The following is a 19,741-nucleotide window of genomic DNA, read 5'->3' as shown; positions in this document are numbered from 1 at the left end:
AGGCAGGTGATTCTCAGCATCAGCATCTCAGACAGCCAAAACTAGGTCATGCATATAGAGTGCATATTAGTCAGAATGTAATTTGAGTTAGAGCCTAATTCAGACTGAATGAAAGCAACACATTTGTAAGCATGTATTTAAATGTATTTTAAATATTACATCATCATTCACAATAGAATGAAGAAACCAAAGAGATCGTTGTTGATTTCAGAAAAGGCACAGCCACACTTCTCTGTGCATTAATGATTCACCTGTGGAGATGGTTACCAGTGTCAAATTCTTGGGTGTGCAGCTAACGAGTAGGCTGACTTGGTTGCTCAACAGTGAGAAACTGGTGAAGCGGGCACAGCAGCACCTGCATTTTATGCGTCGCATGAGAAAAGCACATCTTCCTTCCCCTAGTCTGACCACTTTCTACAGGAGGACAATCAAGAGCATCCTGTCACATAGCATCACAGTCTAGTTTAGAAGCATCACTGCTTCAGACAGGAACGCGGTGCAGAGAGTGGTGAGAATGGCCAAAAAGATCATTGGAAGTTCCCTCCCTCCCATCCAGGACATAGCACAGAAGCGTTGCTTGAGCAGGATCCGTAAGATTATCTGGGACACTACACATCCTCTTCACAACCTGTTTTCCTTGTTACCTTCTGGGAGGAGGCTTCGTGGTATCTGTAGCAGAACATCCAGATTCAGCCTAGTTTCATTCCACAGCATTAACCTTGTGAACTCTCAAGCTTCCTCCTTCCATTATATATTCAAGATGGACAGTATTTAATATTTATTTGCTACATATATGTAGGGATGTGGGTCTATACACATGTTGTTCATAGTATGTTTAGGTGTGCGTCATGAATGTGTTTCACTTTGAGAGTAGGCAACTAAATTGTATTTTTGATGTGTGCCGTTGTGCCCACAGTAAAAAAAATGACAATAAAGGTTATCTTACTTTTTGTTCCAGAAGAAAACCAATTTCCTTCCTAATAAATAGTTCAAGTGTCTTTCTCTTAATATCGTCAACATCATTGTCATCAGCCTGAATAAATCTATTGCGGGATGAGGGTCTCTTAACTGAAGTTTATAGAATGCAATCTACTTTCTGGTCCTGTATAGGTTGGTAAATAGATGTTTTTGGACTTCCAGATTAGGGCTGAGAAAAAGTGACTGGCCCAAAGTCATTCAGCCAGCTTCTGTGCTTAAAAGGGGACTAGAAACTGGGTCTTGCCATTATACCACATTGTCTTTCTTTCTTTCTTTCTTTCTTTCTTTCTTTCTTTCTTTCTTAATATATAATTAATTTAGTGATGGAAGCTAAATCTCAGATGCAATGAAAACAGAGATGGTTCTGCTCTTAAAATTAATCATCTTCTTGCTGTCGGTAACAGGAAAAGAATCATTTCAGGATCTTCTTCTAACATATCTTTTAGTGGATGGGGAAGTGTTGTTAATAAAATTAAAAATAAAATTCTGTCAACTCTTTCTTTTGTATATTGGGCATTTCTGGAGGCACATAAAGCAAATTAGCAGTCACTAATTCACCCGGGCATTAGTGGATTAGCAAGTAGACCAAATGTGTTAGACATAATTCATTGGCACCACCAACACAGTGCTAATACACAAGGAATTCTGGTAGAGTTGGCCAAAGGCATTTTGCTACTGGAGATCAAGAACAATGCAGCAAGGAGGGCAATCTGAGTCTATGCTTGTGAGCAATGCACTTTATTGGAGCTAGCATGTTTCATGCCAGCTTAATAAATTTTGTAAAGGTGTTTCTTTTTGTCTCAAGTCGGACTTCCTCATAAGAATTTCAGAGCTCATCCTATAGTAGCCAAATGTGGTATTCCAAAAGAAACAGAGCCAAACAGGGCCATTGAGAAGGAAAAGAACACAGATATTTGCAGAAGTGCAGGAAACTAGGAACATAGAACTTTTCGATACCACAAAATATTCAATTCAAAAGGTAAACAGGTTTGGAGATTCTAGATGACTTGCAGATTAGAACTTCTATTAGTTGGTAAGGAGACAGTGAGAAGCTTTGTTAAAGGTCTCATTCATGTTTTTTTCTCTTATTTTTTAGTAAAGTATCACATAAGAGTACTTAGTAATTGATAATACATCACGTTTTAATATTAAGATTATACAGTGTACAGTATTATCTTTACTTGTAGATAGTCTTTCCAAAATAGAATATTACCTAATATGTTTTGCAAGGATTTTTTTTTAGATTTGCTATTAAAAGCAACACTCAGAATTTATTCCAGTCCATGAGTTATTCTAGAGACTAAAGAATAACTTACCGTAAGGCATGACTTAAATTTTATCATTTGTAGATCATTCATTCATCTAGATATGCTGGAGCACTATATAGACATTAATGGGAGAAATTGTGTATAAGGTTGCGTGTATGATATCACCTTAAGCCAGTGTGTCTCAACCTTGACGACTTTTAAGATGTGTAGACCTCAACTCTCAGAATTCCCCCGCCAGGTCTTAAAGTTGCCAAGATTGAAAAACACACTGACCTTAAGCAATTAAATTACAGCTCAAAGCATTGCATCGTAGTTAATGAAACCAACCAAACAAACAAAAAACCCCACGCATGTTCAACGCAACGGGTAATCTGAAACATTGTTTGCTTCTTAAAGTACCCTACATACAACACAGGGTTGTTGTGAAAACGAAGCAAGGGGAGGAGGGGAAATTTCAACCGCTCCCTCGAAAACGGGTGGGATTCAAGTGCGAAATAAATAGTTGCCCAATCTTATGCATATTTATAACATGGGCCGTGTTCTCTGCGTAAAAAGGGTGCAAATTCAAGCCGGTCTGAGAGTGCTGAGTCCCCCTGCTCGCAAGGAGTCGCTGCGAAGCCGTCGCACCTAGACAGGACGAGGCTCGGAGGCTGCCGGGTGTGGATCACTGCCTTTTTATCTCTCCTATCGGGGCGGCCGGCTGGCTAGCTGGCTGGTTCATCTCCGCAATGGCGGTGACGAGGAAGATCGCAATTCGCCTGGCATATTCGGTGGTTGGGATGATCTCGGGGCTGTCGGCCTTCCTCGCCTGGAACTTGGCGCCGAGACTGCGGCAGCCTTACACCGCCTCAGCCGGCGGACTCTCGGGTGAGCCTCTGATCTGCAGCGAGAAACGCGCGTGCGGTCTGGTTGACTGGCCTCCCGCGCTCCCCTTTCCCCCCGTTTTTGGGTCTGTCGCTGGCTCCCTCCAAACTCGGGAGGGAAGTATAGCCGTGCTCCCCCGTACCCCGTATCGTTTCAGCCTTGCCAACCCGCCTGTGTCGCCTGTATACACGCTGGGAAGAACAATCCCCTTGCATTTGTTTGGGGGGGAAAGGGCTGTTTAGAAGGGCGGCGGGGTTGTTTGACTCTAAAGTAAGTTGTATTGAGTTCGGTAAGGCTTTAAAGGAGAATAGGCTTGTAGGCTTCATTTTTATTTTTCTCATTTCCCTTGCCCCCTAGTGGATTGCTCTGCATCTCGCTTTCTGTATATCGTCAGGTGCCCAAGGCAGCCCTGCAAAGGAAGACGCAGAAGTGATGGCACCTAATGATTGAACGGTCAAATCATACAATCAAGGTTTCTAGTCCATAACGCTTAGTAAATAACCAGGGACTTGTCCAGGGCAGTCATCAGAAATCAAAAACTGAGTCAAAGGCATAGTGGGAAGAAAAAGAAAGAAAACAAAAAGTGATTCTCGAGTCAACTCACGTTATTTTGTTGTTATTTAATATATGTATATCCCATCTTTCAATCAGGATGTAATATGATGCCCCCTTGTCTAGTTTCCTCCACAACAACATTGTGAGATAGGTTGGGCTGAGAAAGAATGAGGGGCCCAAAGTCATTCTGTCAGCTGCTGAGGCTGAGTTTTCTGTATGAGAGATAGTAGCTTCGATTTACCATCTGTGTTAACAATTATTTTATTTTTTTCTGCTTGTTGGTTTAGGCCTACTCCAAAATGAAAATATAGCCCTTTAAAAATAAATGTGTCTGAAAAGTCAGTTGTTTTGCTTTCAGCTTTTCATGCAGTTTGCTTTGGTGGCTGTGATTTGTACTGTATCCACAATTTTCTTCTCATAATTTTATTTGTGTAGTCAGTGATTAATGATACACTACTTAGAGCCATCATGCCAAGCCGTTTTCATCTGGTGTTCTCATTTGTTACATTAGTATCCTGCCTTTTCAGGGAGTTCCAGATATCACCTGATCTTCTTAGTTCATCAGATGTTTACAACAGTCCTGTGACGTAGGGTGGCCAGAGAAATAGCAATGGGCTCAAGGTCACTGGCAAATCGTATGGTGACTGAGAATTTGAACGGACCTTAAAACTTTAATCTCTGATCCTAACTATTTATTTATTCATTCACTTTGTATGGCCACCCACCTCATCTAAGTGACTCTGGGCGGTTCATAACAGGTAAAAACAATCCAATAAAAACAAGGTAAAAAGCAATGTGCAAACATAGAAACAACCCATAATCAGTTAAAAAACAGAGTATCATAATCACAGCAGAATTTATCCTGCATCAGCTCAACACAGCCATTGTAAGAGCTCCTCACCATACTCAGACTCCTAGATATGGTGGCATAGCCATATCTTCAGGGCCTTCTCAAAAACAGGAGGGCCAGGGCCAAGTTAAGTTTTGGAGGGATGATGTTCCATAGGGTGGGTACCACAGCTTTCTTCCTGGTACACATTTTTAAAGATGGGACCCATAATATGTGGATCCTGATAGGCCGGGTAGATGTAACTGGGGATACCTCCTTGCAGTTCATGACACCAATGTTCTCCAATCTTTTAGGCTGGTTGGCACCTTTTGACAGCAAACAAAAGCTCACTTGCTTCATTTTTATTTTCTAAGAAAGCTTTAGAAGTCCAGAGGTATACCTAGAAATAAAGGTGAATCAAGAAATCAGCTTTGTAAGTTTTCAATTTCTCTTAAAGTCTCCCCTGAGCTGAGTTCAACTTCTGATGATTCCAGAGACCCATCTGTGTAATTCTGTATAAGTAGTTTGTCATTGACTTCTGGGATGCATTCTGGGGGACTTCCCACCCATGTCTGAACCTTGATCTTTCTTGATTCTCTCTCATTCACCAACTAACCAGGTCTCATCCTGCTTTGCTTTTCCTGGACAGCCAAAAAAGAGGTAAAAGGTGAGGCAGGGGGCCTGGTAGGCCCTAAAAGGGATGTCTGAGGTTCCAGTGGAAGCCCACTAGTAACCCTGGAGTCAGCATTTTAATATGCCATCAGTGTAGCACAGCACCTAGGAGCCAGACTCCTGTGAAGAAGATTGATTTACCAATTTAAATGTGACTCTGCATTAATAATTAGTTACTAGTAGCCTGGACTGCTAAGGACTTTATTTCCATTACTTCTTGCAGTGCATTTATTTATGGTACTTGCTTTATATACAGCAGGCCTTCTCTGTGTATAATCAGAAGATAAGTGTATGGTAGAAACCAAACGAATAGCTAAGACAAAACCACACAGTTAAAACATACAGCTTCTAAATGAGTGTCAGGTTGACAACTTCCTTCAAGGGATTGGTGAATGAAAGAATTTTTGCCTGGTGCCCCAAAACCAGTGCTGTTGTCCTCATGAACCTCTCTAAGGAGGCTGTGTCATAACTGGAATGTCTATACCACGGAAAGGACCTTCATGTGCTTTTTGGATTCCTCCTAATTGTGGTCAAATGCAGTAGGCTTTTCAACAATAACTGTCATAGTGTAGGGAAAAGGCAATTGACATTCTTAGCAAACTGCCTTTGTGTGCAACATTACAGCCACAAAGAAAATTAGATTTAGGAAACTTGAGGTGCCATGCAAAGTGATCTTTGACTCAGTCCTATCAACTTTAAGGACGCTGGGCATTGCAGCCTTCATCTGATGCACTCCAGGTAGTTTGGATTGCACTGCCACCAGAAAGATGGGAAACGCTGATCTTGATGTTGAAATTGAACTGGTTCTCCCTATTGCACAACTGGCTTCCAAGCAATAAACTGTTGTGGATGCCGACCACAGCTGTCTAATAAGTGCTTTGCCAAAGTGCTTTCTCCATTGCTGTCATTTCAAAGCTTCCGGTGGGAGTATAGTAAATTTAAGACAACAGACCTGTTGAGCTCTAAGCCATAACAAAACCAAAGCAGTGGGCCTCCTGATTTGTGAGTTGCATATATTTTCCACCCATAAATAATAAGCAAGCTCTTCCAAGCTTATTCATTTTAAGTCTGCTTGTGTTAGGATGCAAATGTATCTGTATTTCTTCTGTCAGCATTACATTCATCAACAAGTGGCAATTTGCATCAGGGCAGGACCACGCACTGTGGACATTTGTTTACTTTCTTTTGTACTTGAATAGGAATTGTCTGCAAAGAATTGTAATGGCAGAAACCAAATATTCTAGTGTCACCTTCACCACAAAGCCAACTGGATGACCTTGGACCAGTTAACCCTCTCTCAACCCTAGGAAACAGGCAAGGGCAAACTACTTCTGAAAATCTTGCGAAGATAACTGCAGGGACTTGTGTAGGCAGGAGTTAAGACTGATCCAAAGGAATGAGGGAGGAAAAAAAGAAAAGAATTGTCTAGGCAACTGTTAGCCCAATGACTAAGATGCCCAAAGTCATTCTTGAGGAATTCTTAGACATGGTTTTGGTGGCACTAATGCCAAAGCTGATGGAGAATTGATTCAGACCAGAACTAATAATTAAGAATTTAACCTTGGACCATAGGTTCCAACATAACATCACCTGAGATTAATGGAAGATCTGAGCTACTTGATGACCTTATCTGTAGGTCAGGTTTTTTGGCTTTAATCTGTCAAATGAGAACGACTGGGTTCCATAGAAGAAGAAAGCTAGGCATTTACCAAAAGTGTAGAATGCTTCTCGGCCCTTGTCCCTAGCCCTGTTGGTACAGAGTCAATTGACAGACCTCTTTAAGCAAATTGCACTGATAGCATTAACTCCCCCAGATCAGAAGAAAACCGGTAGACCCTTTTCCAACTAACAAATTTTATTAGGTTTTCATGAGGTATTGCTTACTTCATCGGAACATAGGGTGGCTACACTGATGTAGGATTTCACAAAAGCATAACCCCTTTTTATAAAATGTTAGTCTGAATAGAGACGACCAGTTTCTTTTTTTCTTTTTTCTTTTTGCAACCATAGACTAATACATCTCCCCCCCCCATCATGGCTTGGGCCAGCAGCCCCCAACCTTTTGGGCACCAGAGACCGGTTCCATGGAGAGAGGTTTTGCCATGGACCGAATATAGGGCATGGTTTCACATGCTGCCTGCATCCCTCTTGTTTGCATGGTCTGGCATGCTGTGGACCTGTGCCGGTCCCCGGACTGGGGATTGGGGACCCCTGGCTTAGGTGTTTTGAAGCAACACACTTGCAATGTAAATACATATGGCACTGCTTTATGTTGAATCAGACTACTGATCTGACTTTTCTCATATTTTATTTATTTAATTTGTATCCAGCAAAAAATGCTGAAAAAATAGTTACGTGACTGTGGTGTGTTGCAAACAGCTGTAAATGCAAGCCAGTTGCCAAGCATCCAAAATGCGATAGTGTGATTGGGGTATGTATGTGGCCAGTTTAACTCCAGAATTAGGGTGTAAATAGCTCTAGAGAGATGTATCATAGCTTCAAATGATCACTAGGGGAGGACTGTTTTCATTCTGGAGGCATCATGTAAATATTTGGTAATAGCGCTGTTTACTCAATAATGTTGTAACATTGTAAGGTCCTGCCTCAGCTATCTCCTCAGGAAAGCATGAGTCCTGAAACAAGCATTATTTCAAAAGAACCTTTACTAAAAAAAAAAAAAAGATTGCAGAGAAGTTCCCGCATGACCACATTTCTTTTTTTTTTTTTTTTAAGTTTTTCAAGCCTGAGAAAAGCTTGAAGAAATAATGGAGAAGAAAGAATGACAGGTGTATTACATCCTTTAAGGACATTGCTAATATTTTGTCTGTATGAAAGTGCAAGCTCAGGGAGATTCCTAGTGAGTTAATTGAATTAAATATGTCTGGTTTACTAAAACTATGCTTCCAAGACAGGTGGAACACAAAGATTCCCAAAAGGTGATTTGTTGAGGCTTTATGCTGAGGCAAGAGAGATTCAGGATTGGATCCATAAAAGGATGATTTGTGTTGGGTTTTCCAATTTGATAATAGTTACATCTGCATGTATCCTGAGTTGCTATAGGGAATTCTTTAGAAGTTTTATCCTAGCTAAACTTGGGGAGACCGAGAATAATTGATTATTTCTTTATTTTTTGAGGCTATTAGTCTTTAGGATCCAATAACACATTACCTGAAACCAAGATCTTTGCAAACATTTAGCAAAAATCTTTGCCATCTTAAGTGTCCAAGACTCTTTAAACAAAATTGTATTATTTCTATATGCAAAATATATTTTCTTCCACTGAGCTGTAATTATTTTTTTTGTTTATGTGTGGCATGTCTAATTTTTTCTATCCCATTGCATATATTTAATCCAGATGATATCTGTCAAGAACACACACACACACACACACACAGAGAGAGAGAGAGAGAGAGAGAGAGAGAGAGAGAGAGAGAGAGAGAGAGAGAGAGAGAGAGAGAGTGAGTTCAGAATGAGGGTCAAGATATTTGCTCCAAACAAGAGTCCAGTTTTTCTTATTTTTGAGAAAAATATTATTATTTTTCTGGGATTCCACTAAATGAATTTTTTAGAAGCTGTGGAATTGAGTGCATGTTGTTTCCTGGGTATGCTGCTCTTTTGAACAAATCACCTTGAGTGATTTTCATCAGTCAGATGTTGCCTCACATCTGGAATGCAGCCTAGGACTTTAGCAAGAGGGTTGTATTGGGCCAAAAGAATGACTGCATTCAGGGCTGGGGAAGACAACAACAAGCTGCAAATGGTACCTCCCTTAAATCTTCTGCTGGACAATTGCTGATGTCACTTCTCCCACACCCTTGGGAAGGGGAGGGGAAACAGATCAACCCAATTGTTTTTCTGAAGCAGCCTGGCTGAACAAGCCAAGAATTTGCTTGTGCTGGATCTGTACCAAAGAGGTCATGCTTGAATATGTGGTCTTCTTACAAGAGCTTTTATGCTTAGGGAAGGTGATCCTTCAGAGCCATGGATCTACTGCCACTCAGACAGAAGGAATCCCAGGCCCAGATCATAATTGTCCTCTGTCTGTGTCAAGGGTCCTTTACAGGGGTGGCATTTGGCACTCGCCAGCCACATACTTTCCAGATATGTCATTTGTCTAGAAATTTGGGATGTTGTAGTGTGGAATTCTGCTTAAGGTATTGGACCAGCAGTCGGGGAACTCAGGTTTCAATCCTCTCTCAGTCATTGAGATTCATTTTATGACTTTGGGCCACTCTGTCTCAGCCCAGTGTACATTTTAGTGTTGTAGGGAAAAATTGGGGGAATGCTACTTTGACCTCCTACAAAGTTAGTATTCGTATCTTTGGTTTCCTACTCTGGTCTTCCTGGAAGGGGTAACACTGGGGGGGGGGGAATCCCTTTCCAGAGGGCAGGTTTTGATACAGAAAAGAAATGCTTCTGGTATCCTAAGAGGAGTGCGCCAGTCTTGCAGGATCAAATCTTCCGAGCAGGTATCATGGGTGACAGACAATCTCTCCAGTAACCAGGCTCTATACGTAAGCAGTCTCTCATACTTTATCTTGTGTAGTTAATAACTGTGCTGCCTTCCTTTTTTTCTTAGAAGTGTTGAAAATGGAGATCTACAGATAGTCCTCAACTTACTACTTTTGTTTCGTGAGCACTCTGTGTTGCAACGGCACTGAAGAGCCTGACTTAACAACGGGTCCTTGCATTTGTGCATCGCAGAATCCTGATAGGTACATGATGGAAATTTGGAGCCTTGGTAACCAGAATGTATTTACAATGGCTGCAGTGTCCCAGGATCATGTGATCGCCATTTGTGACTTTCCCAGCCAGTTTCTGACAAGCAAAGTCATGGGTGGAAGCCAGACAACTGCAGGGATTCGCTTAACAATCGTGACAAAAAGGTTGTAAAAATTGGTTGCAATTCACTTATGGACTGCCTTGATTAGCAACAAAAATTCTGGTCCAAATGTGGATTAAGCTGAGAACTATCTGTATTCATATTACTTAGTTTTGATGAGCACCTGGTTGAAACAAATGAGATAATCTTTATGAATAGCTAACCCCGTGAGATACCACTTTTGCTGCAAGTCAAAATCTTTGCTGTTTTACAAGTAGTTCTCAACTTACGACCACAACTGAATCCCAAATTTCCATTGCTAAGCAAGACAGTTGTCAAATGAGTTTTGCCCTATTTTACAGCCTTTTTTTTTTTTTTGCCATGGATGTAAGTGAATACAGTAGCACAGCTGTTAAATAATCTGGCTTCCCCATTGATTTTGCTGGTCAGGTGATCACTGACCCTGGGACACTGCAACTGTCAGAAATATAAACCAGTTGCCAAGTGTCCAAATTTTGATCATGGGATCCTACAGAACTCGTAAGTGCGAAAAATGGTCATAAGTCAATTTTTCCAGTATCCTTATAACTTCAATCACCAAGTGATTGGTTGTAAGTTGAGGTCTACCTGCCTTTTAGTTTCTTTTCATTTCTAGAACTGATAAATAACAAATTATAAGTGTATGAATAAAATGTGTTATTAGCCAAACTCTTTATAGCTTTTAATTAACTGCTTGCATCTAACTATTCCTAGAGGATGCATACATATTTAATTGATAGCTCTTCATACTAAAAATTAGCCTGATTGCAACTTGATGTGCCTCTAGAGATCTTTCTTTTTTTCCCTTTCCTTCCCTTTTTTCTTTTCTTTTCTAACTAAGCAGCCCAAAGGAGCTATGTGCTAATAGATTATCAAACTTTTAATACTAATTAGTAATTCAATAAAGTATTTTCCCAGTAATGCTTTATCTTTTAATATAAATTTTAAACCATTTTACTATATATACTCTGTGTGTGTGTAGGTGTGTGTGTGTGTGAATGACTGTTTTGCAATCCAATATTTTAGTATCATTCATTTTTGCTATTGGAATGAAAACTTTGTAGATAAATATACTATAAAATATATCTGGAGATAGATATATTGTAGATTGCATGGTCTACCATTTTTTTTAAAAAAAAATCATGGTCTTTTGTTTACTTGACCAGAGAGTACTTTTGAACGCAGGGGCTGAAGAAGCAAATGTAGACATTGTTACTAAGGTTTTGAGAAGTTGTGGATTTGTTGAACATTTTTGCCAACTCATTCCTTTCCAAAGAAGTATTTTGCTGAGTCACACGGGTGTTTTTTTTCAGTGCAATGTCTCAGGAGTCCCTCATCACAAGCTTCCTTTAAAACTGACTCAGTTTTTGAACATGTGAGGGGAAAAAACGGAGTCTGACGCCTTCTTGCTCCGAAAAACAGGGAAGGAGTGAAAATGTGACTAGGCATATTTAATTGCTTATGTCAACCAGAAGCTTGTTTGTTTTTATGTCAACTTCTAAAAAAGAGGAAGTTTCCTCCTTGGCTGAGCTTTGAAGAACACTTTGTGGTTTACTGGCTCCTCCTAAAGAAGCCCATTACATTATATGTTGGTTTTTTAGTGCATATTCATCTTAAGAGTTTTCTAGAGTAGCTCCCCTGCTTTCTAGAATTAGCTGTAACCGTTAGTCTCATTCTTGCAGTCAACCTGTGAGTCCTTCTGTTCCAGTTTTGCTGGTGGGCCTTCTTCTCCCAGCCTGTTCTCTTCAGGCATTGTGGGGCTTATGATTTTCAAAATTGCCAGCTATATCTGAAGAGCTTTCAGTAAGGAAAAATAAAGAGACAATAAAGCTGAGAAGAAAGGGGATTTCTGAGGGCTATGCATATTATGGGAGTTCACTGGGATTCCCCTCCATCAGAGCAGGACCATGGAGAGAACATACTTTTTCTCCCATACTAATAAAAAAAATCCCTGCAAGCTGCATTAACAATAAACTGTTGTTTTTTTTTAAGGAGGACGCTCCTATTGGTACCCAAGACAACATTTCCCACTTAAAATAGTAGTTAAATTTAAAACCCCTCCATATTTTTTCTATAATTCAGGGGTTGAATTATAGGCCAAGTCCAGGGGGGGGGGAGATATCTTTAGGATATTTTTTTGTAGCAATTATGTTAACTGTTCACTCTAGCTTATGTTTCATATACTGTTTCCTGGCCACTTTCATTAATTACTGAACACTAATTTGATTTAAAGATTTTGAAATCTTCAAATGAGATGCGGTACTTTAATACATTGTACAGGTAGTCCTCAATTTATGACCACAGTTTAGCCCAAAATTTCTGTTACTAGGTGAGGCAGTTGTTCAGTGATTTTTGCGCCATTTTATGACCTTTCTTGCCAAAGTTGTTAAATGAATCACTGCAGTTAACTTAGTAACATGGTTGCTAGGGTGAATCCAGCTTCACCATTGACTTTGCTTGTCAGAAGGTGGCAAAAGGAGATCACGTGACCCTGGGATGCTGCAACTGTCATAAATATGAACCAGTTGCCAAGCATCCAGATTTTGATCATATGAACATGGGATGCTGCAATGGTCATAAATATGAAAAACGGTCATAGGTCACTTTTTTCAGTGATGTAACTTCGAACTAAATGAACTGTTGTAAGTTGAAGACTACCTGTACTAATCTAATATTATTTTTTCTTTTTTGTTCAGTTTTATATGACTTGCCAACCTTTTTTTTCTGTTTTTCTTCATGGGTTTTTTCCCCCCAGTTCTTTTTCTCCTGATTGTGTGTTTTAAATACACACTAAAAATTAAAAGAAGATGGCCCCTAATGCATTTGCTAACAGTTGCTAATAATAGAACTGTGGGTTGTGTTGCAGAACTTCCAGGGTGCAGCCTGTCAATTATTGCAGGTTCTCCCTCTGCTCATCTGCAGATCTGGAGTGAAATGTTTACATATGCTCACGATAGATAGATATATGTATATAAACACTTACTCGCTTAAAGGTTTCCAAATAGACTTCAATATCTTCACAATAATTTAGATGAATGGATAGAAGGGGCACTCATCAAATTTGCAGAGGACACCAAGCTGGCAGGAATAGCCAACACTCCAGAAGACATGCTCAAGATACAGAAGAATCTCAACCCTGGGCCCTATCTAACAAAATGAAATCGAATGGTGAAAAAAATAAGGTTCTACATTTAGGCAAGAAAAAACAAATGCACAGGTATAGAATAGGTAGTACCTGGCTCAATAGGAGTACCTGTGAGAGGGAGCTTGGAATTCTAGTGGACAGTCACTTAAATGAGTCAGCAATATGCTGCAGCTACCAAAAAAGCCAACAAAGTCCTAGGCTGCAATAGGGATAGAATCAAGATCATGTGAAGTATTAATACCACTTTACAATGCCTTGGTAAGGCCACACTTGGAATACTGCATCCAGTTTTAGTCACCACAGTGTAAAAAAGATGTTGAGACTCTAGAGTACAGAGAAGAGCAACAAAGATGATTTGGGGACTGGAGGCTAAAGCATATAAGGAACGGTTGCTGGAATTGGATATGTCTAATTTAACGAAGAGAAGGATGAGGGGGGACATGATAGCAGTGTTCCAGTATCTCAGGGGCTGCCACAAAGAAGAGGGAGACAAGCTATTCTCCAAAGCACCTTAAGGCAAGACAAGAAGTAACGGATGGAAACTAACCAAAGAGAGAAGCAACCTAGAACTAAGGAGAAACCTCCTGACAGTTAGAACAATTAACCAGTGTAACAACCTGCCTCCAGAAGTTGTGAATGCTCCAACACTGGAGATTTTTAAGAGATTGGACAGCCATTTGTCTGAAATGGTATAGAGTTTCTTGCTTGAGCAGGGGGTTGGACTAGAAGACCTCCAAGGTCTCTTCCATCTCTGTTATGTTGAGGCTTTCTAAACCAGGGGTGTCAAACTCAATTTCTTTGATGGCCGCATCAGCATTGCAGTTGCCCTCGGGGCCGGGTCCAGGGTGCGTGTGGCCTGCTGGGTGGGTGTGGATGGAATGAGTGTGATCTACCGGGTGGGCAAGGCCAGCTCTCCATCGTTTGCGTCAAGGGTGCCTGTGGGGGCCTGGACAGGACAGATATGAGGGTCTCTGGCAGAAGGGGGTGGGACCAGGGCAAGTGCCAAAGCATGGTCCACTGGAGGAGCCTCACTGTTCCTCTCAGGCCATGCAGTGGGGGCTGGATGGTGATGCGGGCTTCCCGGAGCCCTGGGCAGCAGAGGTCAAATGCCCAGCCTGGCCCTTGAGCACCCTGGGCAACAGAGGTCAAATGCCCAGCCTGGCCCTCCAGCACCCATGGCACCAAGTCCAGTCCCACTTATCCAAGGGGGTGCCCAGCTGCACTTACCTCCTCAAAGCTGCTGCTGCTGTGATTGCTCTCCTTAGCCAGTTGCTCATGATAGGTACAAGGGCAAAGTCAGAGGGAGGCCCATTCCCTCTCCATAGGATGAGATCCTGCTTTGTATCCAAAGTTTCCTTAGCAATAGGATGGGAGACTCCCAGGATAGGCCAGGAGGAGGGGGCAAGGGGATGGTGAAAGGGCAGCAGGGCAGGACTAAGGTAGGACTTCCCTCAGACCCTCCCTCTCCTTTCCTTCCTTCTTTCCTAAGTACAGAGTGGTGGGAAAATATTTGAGATGAGGAAGAAAAACAGGCAAGAAACGCAGCTGGGGAGGTGTCACCCTTCGTGAGGAATGAAGAAATGCACCATTGTCTGGAAGTGGCCAGTGCGATGGTGCATTTCTTCATTCCTCACAAAGAGTGACACCTCCCCAGCATGCACCCAGGGGGCGGGGGCGACTTGGCAGGGGCTGGTTCCTCGCTGTTTTCAGACGGCCTTGTGGAGCTAAGACTGAATGCATTTCAGCATAGATGGCCACCATAAAATGGTATATTGGCTCCCGGCCAGCCTGGGCCAGGGTCAAGGCAACGGGGGCGGTTCCCTCACTGTTTCCAGGATGGCTTCGTGGGCCACATGAAATCACTTTGCGGGCCGCATCCGGCCCCCGGGCCTTGTGTTTGACATGTCTGTTCTAAACCTTAGTAAGGAGAACACTTTTCTTGATTTGATGGGAACTGATCCCACAAGAGGGAAGCTCCAGGAATTCTTCCACTGCCCTTTGTGGGGCAGGGACTTTCACTTTCTCCTAACACATTTTAGGTGGGCAGGTTTTCTATAAGGTAGGCAATTTTGAAGATTCTAAGGCTATAACCCGTGTGTGGAACTGAAATCAAACACAGCGTTTCTCTGATCCCTTTTTTGGGGTGCCTCTTAAGGGTCAAAAGTCACCCTGACCTAAAGGAAATTGCAGAAACTTGCTGGTTAAAACTGCTGATCAACTTTGGAGTTTACATGCTCACTTTTTATTGATTCTCCTTCTTTTTTGTTTCATTCAGGTGTCTTGGCACTCTGGGCCCTAATCACACATGTGATGTATATGCAGGACTATTGGAGAACCTGGTTGAAAGGTCTGAGGTTCTTCATGTGTGTTGGCATTTTCTTTGGCATACTCTCCGTGGTGGGATTGTGCACATTCCTGGCCCTGGCCATCATAAAGAAACAATGTAAGTCTATAATTTGGTTCTCTTTTGAAGTCTAACACTAGCAGATCTGTGCAGCCGGAAAAAAAAAAGAAAGAAAGAGGGCGAGCCAATTTTGTGACAGCCATGAAATCTACTCCTCTTCCCCCCTTCTCCTCATTTACAGAATCCATCAGACAATTTCACCACATTCTCTGCAAAGAGTGGGATCCTCTGGACAATATTGGACTCCACTAATCCCAGTTGATATGATCAGTTTTCAAAAATTATCAGAATGGTAACCCAGCAGCATCTGACTCCCCACTCCTGAGTTAGAAACCTGCACCTCAGCATGGGAGGATCCTTTGCTAAAAATAGGTGAAGGTGCAAAGATGTATATATGAGCTGGAATATATAATCCTACAACCTTTGAATTGTTTGCTCAAGCCATTGTGTGCTTGTAGACCCACTTTCTCAAGTTCAAGGTTGGATGCACCGGTGCTGCCTTAATTCTGCTTGGTTCTACATAATACTTGAATATGACTCCCTCAAAAGGGAAATCCAGGGGTGGGCTTTGACCGGTAGATATTCAACATGGCTTGGAAATTGGCTTTCCTTATACTGTCGTATCGTTCGCTCTCGGATTAGCTGGTGACATCACTGTTGCCCAGAGGATGTCCTTTCATGTCCCTGTTAAGTTGCCCACCAAAATGGTACCTATTTATCTACTCACGGTCATTTGCTTTCAAATTGCTGGGTCGACAGGAGCTGAAGTGAGTGATGAGAGCTCACTCCATCACATGGCAGCAGTCTTGCATCCTAGCCACATGAGCCACCACTCTCCTTATTGTCTTATAAACTCTTCAAGATTTGCCAAAAACAACATTGTAAGTTTATTTGATCACTCTAAGCCATCCTTCTCTAATCTGGGGGCTTTCCCATGTGTTTCTTCACAGCAGGCTAGGTAAAAATTCTAGGAATTATTCTTGAAGCATCAAGCTAGCAACTGGCAAAGACATAAACTTGCCATAGGAACAGCAGTTTCCAGGTGTTGCTCAATTCCTTGTCTCTGACTGTTGGGCATCTTGCCTGAGATTGCTGGAGTTATAATTTAATGACAGCGTCTAGGACAAGTAAAGACTCTCTGGGATTCTAGATGTTGTTGAGTGATATTTGTTGAGTGATAGTTCTCATAATCCTCAGTCACTTTAACTGTTGTTCAACAACAGTGGAAGATTGAGCATTCTGGGTGGATATTGGAAGTAATGAACCTGGTTAACAAAGTAATCAACACTGGAGCTGTATACTACTTCTTCCTCTTAATAAAATGCTGAATTTGCTTGATCTTCCCAGCCTTTACAGATCCACAGAGCTACTATCTATCCTGCATCTGGAGCATCCTTTCCCTCAAGTGGGCTTTTCTCCTTGGCTTATACTCTCATCGGTACAAGAAGGAGTTTGCTGACATCAGCATTCTGAGTGACTTCTGAGATCCTGAATGTCCATTCCATCAAAGAAAGACCCTGGAGGGTCAAGGAAGGCTATTGTTCATCTGATTGACAGTTGGAGGCAAGGGGTTGGCCAGAAGGCGGCTGAAAGAAACAGACGGCAGGTACCTGGCCTGCTTCTGCATTTTGTTTGCTGGTCCCATTAGGAACGCTTCCTAATTGCTTTTGTCCAGTCATTCGCCCTTTTGACTAGTTCTATTTGTCCGTGTGTGCTCGTCATTCACAAAGACTTTGTTGTTTGAATGGATGATTCAAGATGTCCAGCAGGACCTGAGTTTTTGTCCCAAGTCTCTAATGCCTATGGCCTATGGCATTTTTCATAGTTTTTTTTTTTTTCTCTTTAACGAGAAGCCAACTTTCCCTTTTGGGACAGGAGCAGGGGCAAAGTCTATGGTCCAGTCTTATAAAGCAAGGATTGATTTGTACGCCTTTCATACAGATGTATTTTTATAGCTCAAGGTGTGAATCCATTTTAAAACAACTTTTTTTAAAAGCAAGCTTTCCTCCCTTTCCTGGTGCTTTGGTGAGGAGGCTTACAATTGTGCTGCTGGTGTTGGTCATCACAGTTTAGGGACAAGAAATGTATGTTGTGAACAAAACTGTACTCTGCACCTTTTTTTCCTTCTTACCAGTCTTAAATAGTTAAAATGGATGTTTCTTTAATTTGAGTTAGGCAAAGCTAAATACTGTTACAAAGGCATCTGCAGTTTTGAAGAGTGACCACGTGGGTTAAGAAGGAAAACAACATTCCTATCCAAACGTTTTCCCTTCCCTCATAGCTATCTGGTCAACATAGGGAGGGACCTGGAGAATTCCAGATGTTGTTAATTACAGCTGCCAATAGCCTCAGCCAGTGGTGATAAATATCACAGCCTGGGCTTCAGAAATATCTGAAGGGCCCCGAGTTCCATAACGCCAGGCCATTATCTACACAACACTTTGCTTTTTTGTGTTTGTGTCTAAAGCTGATAGTTGTCTGTTTCTTGCAGACTGGGACAAAAATCGATAATTGCCACAATTATCTTATTCTCTGCTTTTTCTTCTGGTTGAATAGGAATTCAGTGGTGAATGAGTTACGCATGGACTGTTGGCCAATGAATTTGGGGTGGTCATTCCTTCAGTGGATTCACTTTTTGCAACATTCCCGGCATAAACTAATTTACAAAAAGAAAAAAAATGCATTTTGTTTTAGCAGAACACTTAGCTGAATTAGATCAAACTTGTATGAGATAGAGTTGAAGAAGTGGGATGGGTACCACATATGAGAATAAATGGTGAATTGGGAATTTCTCACCTGGACATATTCTTGCCATTATAATCTCACTTAAAATGTTTCAGTTGTTATACAGTGGATGTGTTTGAATGGGGGATGTGTTGCACTGTTCCTCCTTCACCTATTTCTCCCCATTTTCCTTATGCTGACCTGACAATGGGGTATGCAATCCTCCTCTGTCTTTCTGTCCTACTCTAAGAGCCCTTAGCATTTCCTTGGGGCCAACACTTGTCCTCCATCCAAAGGATAGATTATTGAGATTTGGAGTAACCTTAATTTGAACGCAGAATTATAGAGGATGACCTGTCTTTTAAACTTCTGTATCTTTACAGAAGACCAGTATTTCTCAATCTTGGCAGCTTGAAGATGTGAGGACTTCAACTCATGTTGATTGGGGAATTCTGGGAGTTGAAGTTCACAGATCTTGAAGCTCCCAAGGTTGAGAAACACCGGCATAGACTTTTGTGTAGAATGATCTCTAATCAGGCAGCTGTGGCCAACCCAATTGATCCTAATATGTCAGGAAACACTGGGGTGCGAACCAAGTGGCTCATAGTTCCCTTTGGATTTATGGGCTAGAAGGCAGATGTAGAAATGCTTCGAGTTTATTTCGACAAACTCCTCATACTTCAGATGCCATCCTATTTGTCGAATATGCCACATGGTACTTTCATCAGGTTTGGTGATCTGCACTTCAGGGATCAGTTCTTTTGAAAAACACTTCCAACGGCACAAAAGGGATTGATACATGCAGGGACACCAAATCTTCACAGGCAATTTAAGACTATTAGAACAGATCTAGTTGACCCAAAATGTCCCCCATAGAATGAAGATACTAATAGAGTAAAATATCACTTACTAAGGAGGTTGTGGTGAAGAAAAAAAAAAGGTAGCCAGCCTGATGCCAGGCAGTGGAGAAGGTGGGCCTTTGTATCCATGCTGTGCTTTTATGTAATAACGTTGCAGAAGACCCAATGGTGATGCATACCTTCATCCACTTTTTTTTTTAATCTCGCTGTTTCATGTCTGCTGAAATTCAAACAGCAGATTAGGTTTTGTGTTTTGCTTTCTCCATGTGCAATAGGTATGTGACAGGAAAATGGTTCACCCAGGTGAAGTATGTTCGCATGCCATTTTTCTTATTAATAAAATAAATCTAAAAAAAACTTTTAAAAGTCTCTTTCTATTTGCAGAGGAAAGTCAAGAGCAGGGACCATGTAGGTGAATCTCTTAAGTACAAAGCAGATGCTGAAAATATCCAGATATGACGAGGAGAGGTTGAATATACTGGTATAGGAAGTCCTCAACCTACAATCACAATTGGGGCTAGAATTTCTGTTGGTAAGAAAATTGTTAAGTGAGTCACACCCAATTTTATAACCTGTTCTGC

The 19,741-nt window shown here is 41.5% G+C and overlaps 1 protein-coding gene across 1 annotated transcript; it reads left to right on the top strand.

The window, feature by feature from the left end:
* Window positions 1-2,810: 2,810 nt before the first annotated feature.
* Window positions 2,811-19,517, top strand: SLC48A1 (solute carrier family 48 member 1). Its single transcript, XM_039352588.1, has 3 exons — window positions 2,811-3,113; window positions 15,448-15,615; window positions 16,924-19,517. Exons 1-3 carry the CDS (start codon window positions 2,975-2,977, stop codon window positions 17,058-17,060), a joined length of 444 nt encoding a protein of 147 aa, XP_039208522.1. The 5' UTR covers window positions 2,811-2,974; the 3' UTR covers window positions 17,061-19,517.
* The last annotated feature ends 224 nt before the right edge of the window (window positions 19,518-19,741 follow it).

This window comes from Crotalus tigris, unplaced genomic scaffold, assembly GCF_016545835.1.
Source record: "Crotalus tigris isolate CLP2741 ecotype Arizona unplaced genomic scaffold, ASM1654583v1 scf7180000018445.1570621, whole genome shotgun sequence".
In the NCBI taxonomy this organism is placed as follows: domain Eukaryota; kingdom Metazoa; phylum Chordata; class Lepidosauria; order Squamata; family Viperidae; genus Crotalus; species Crotalus tigris.
This window is presented reverse-complemented; position numbering and strand designations above follow the sequence as displayed.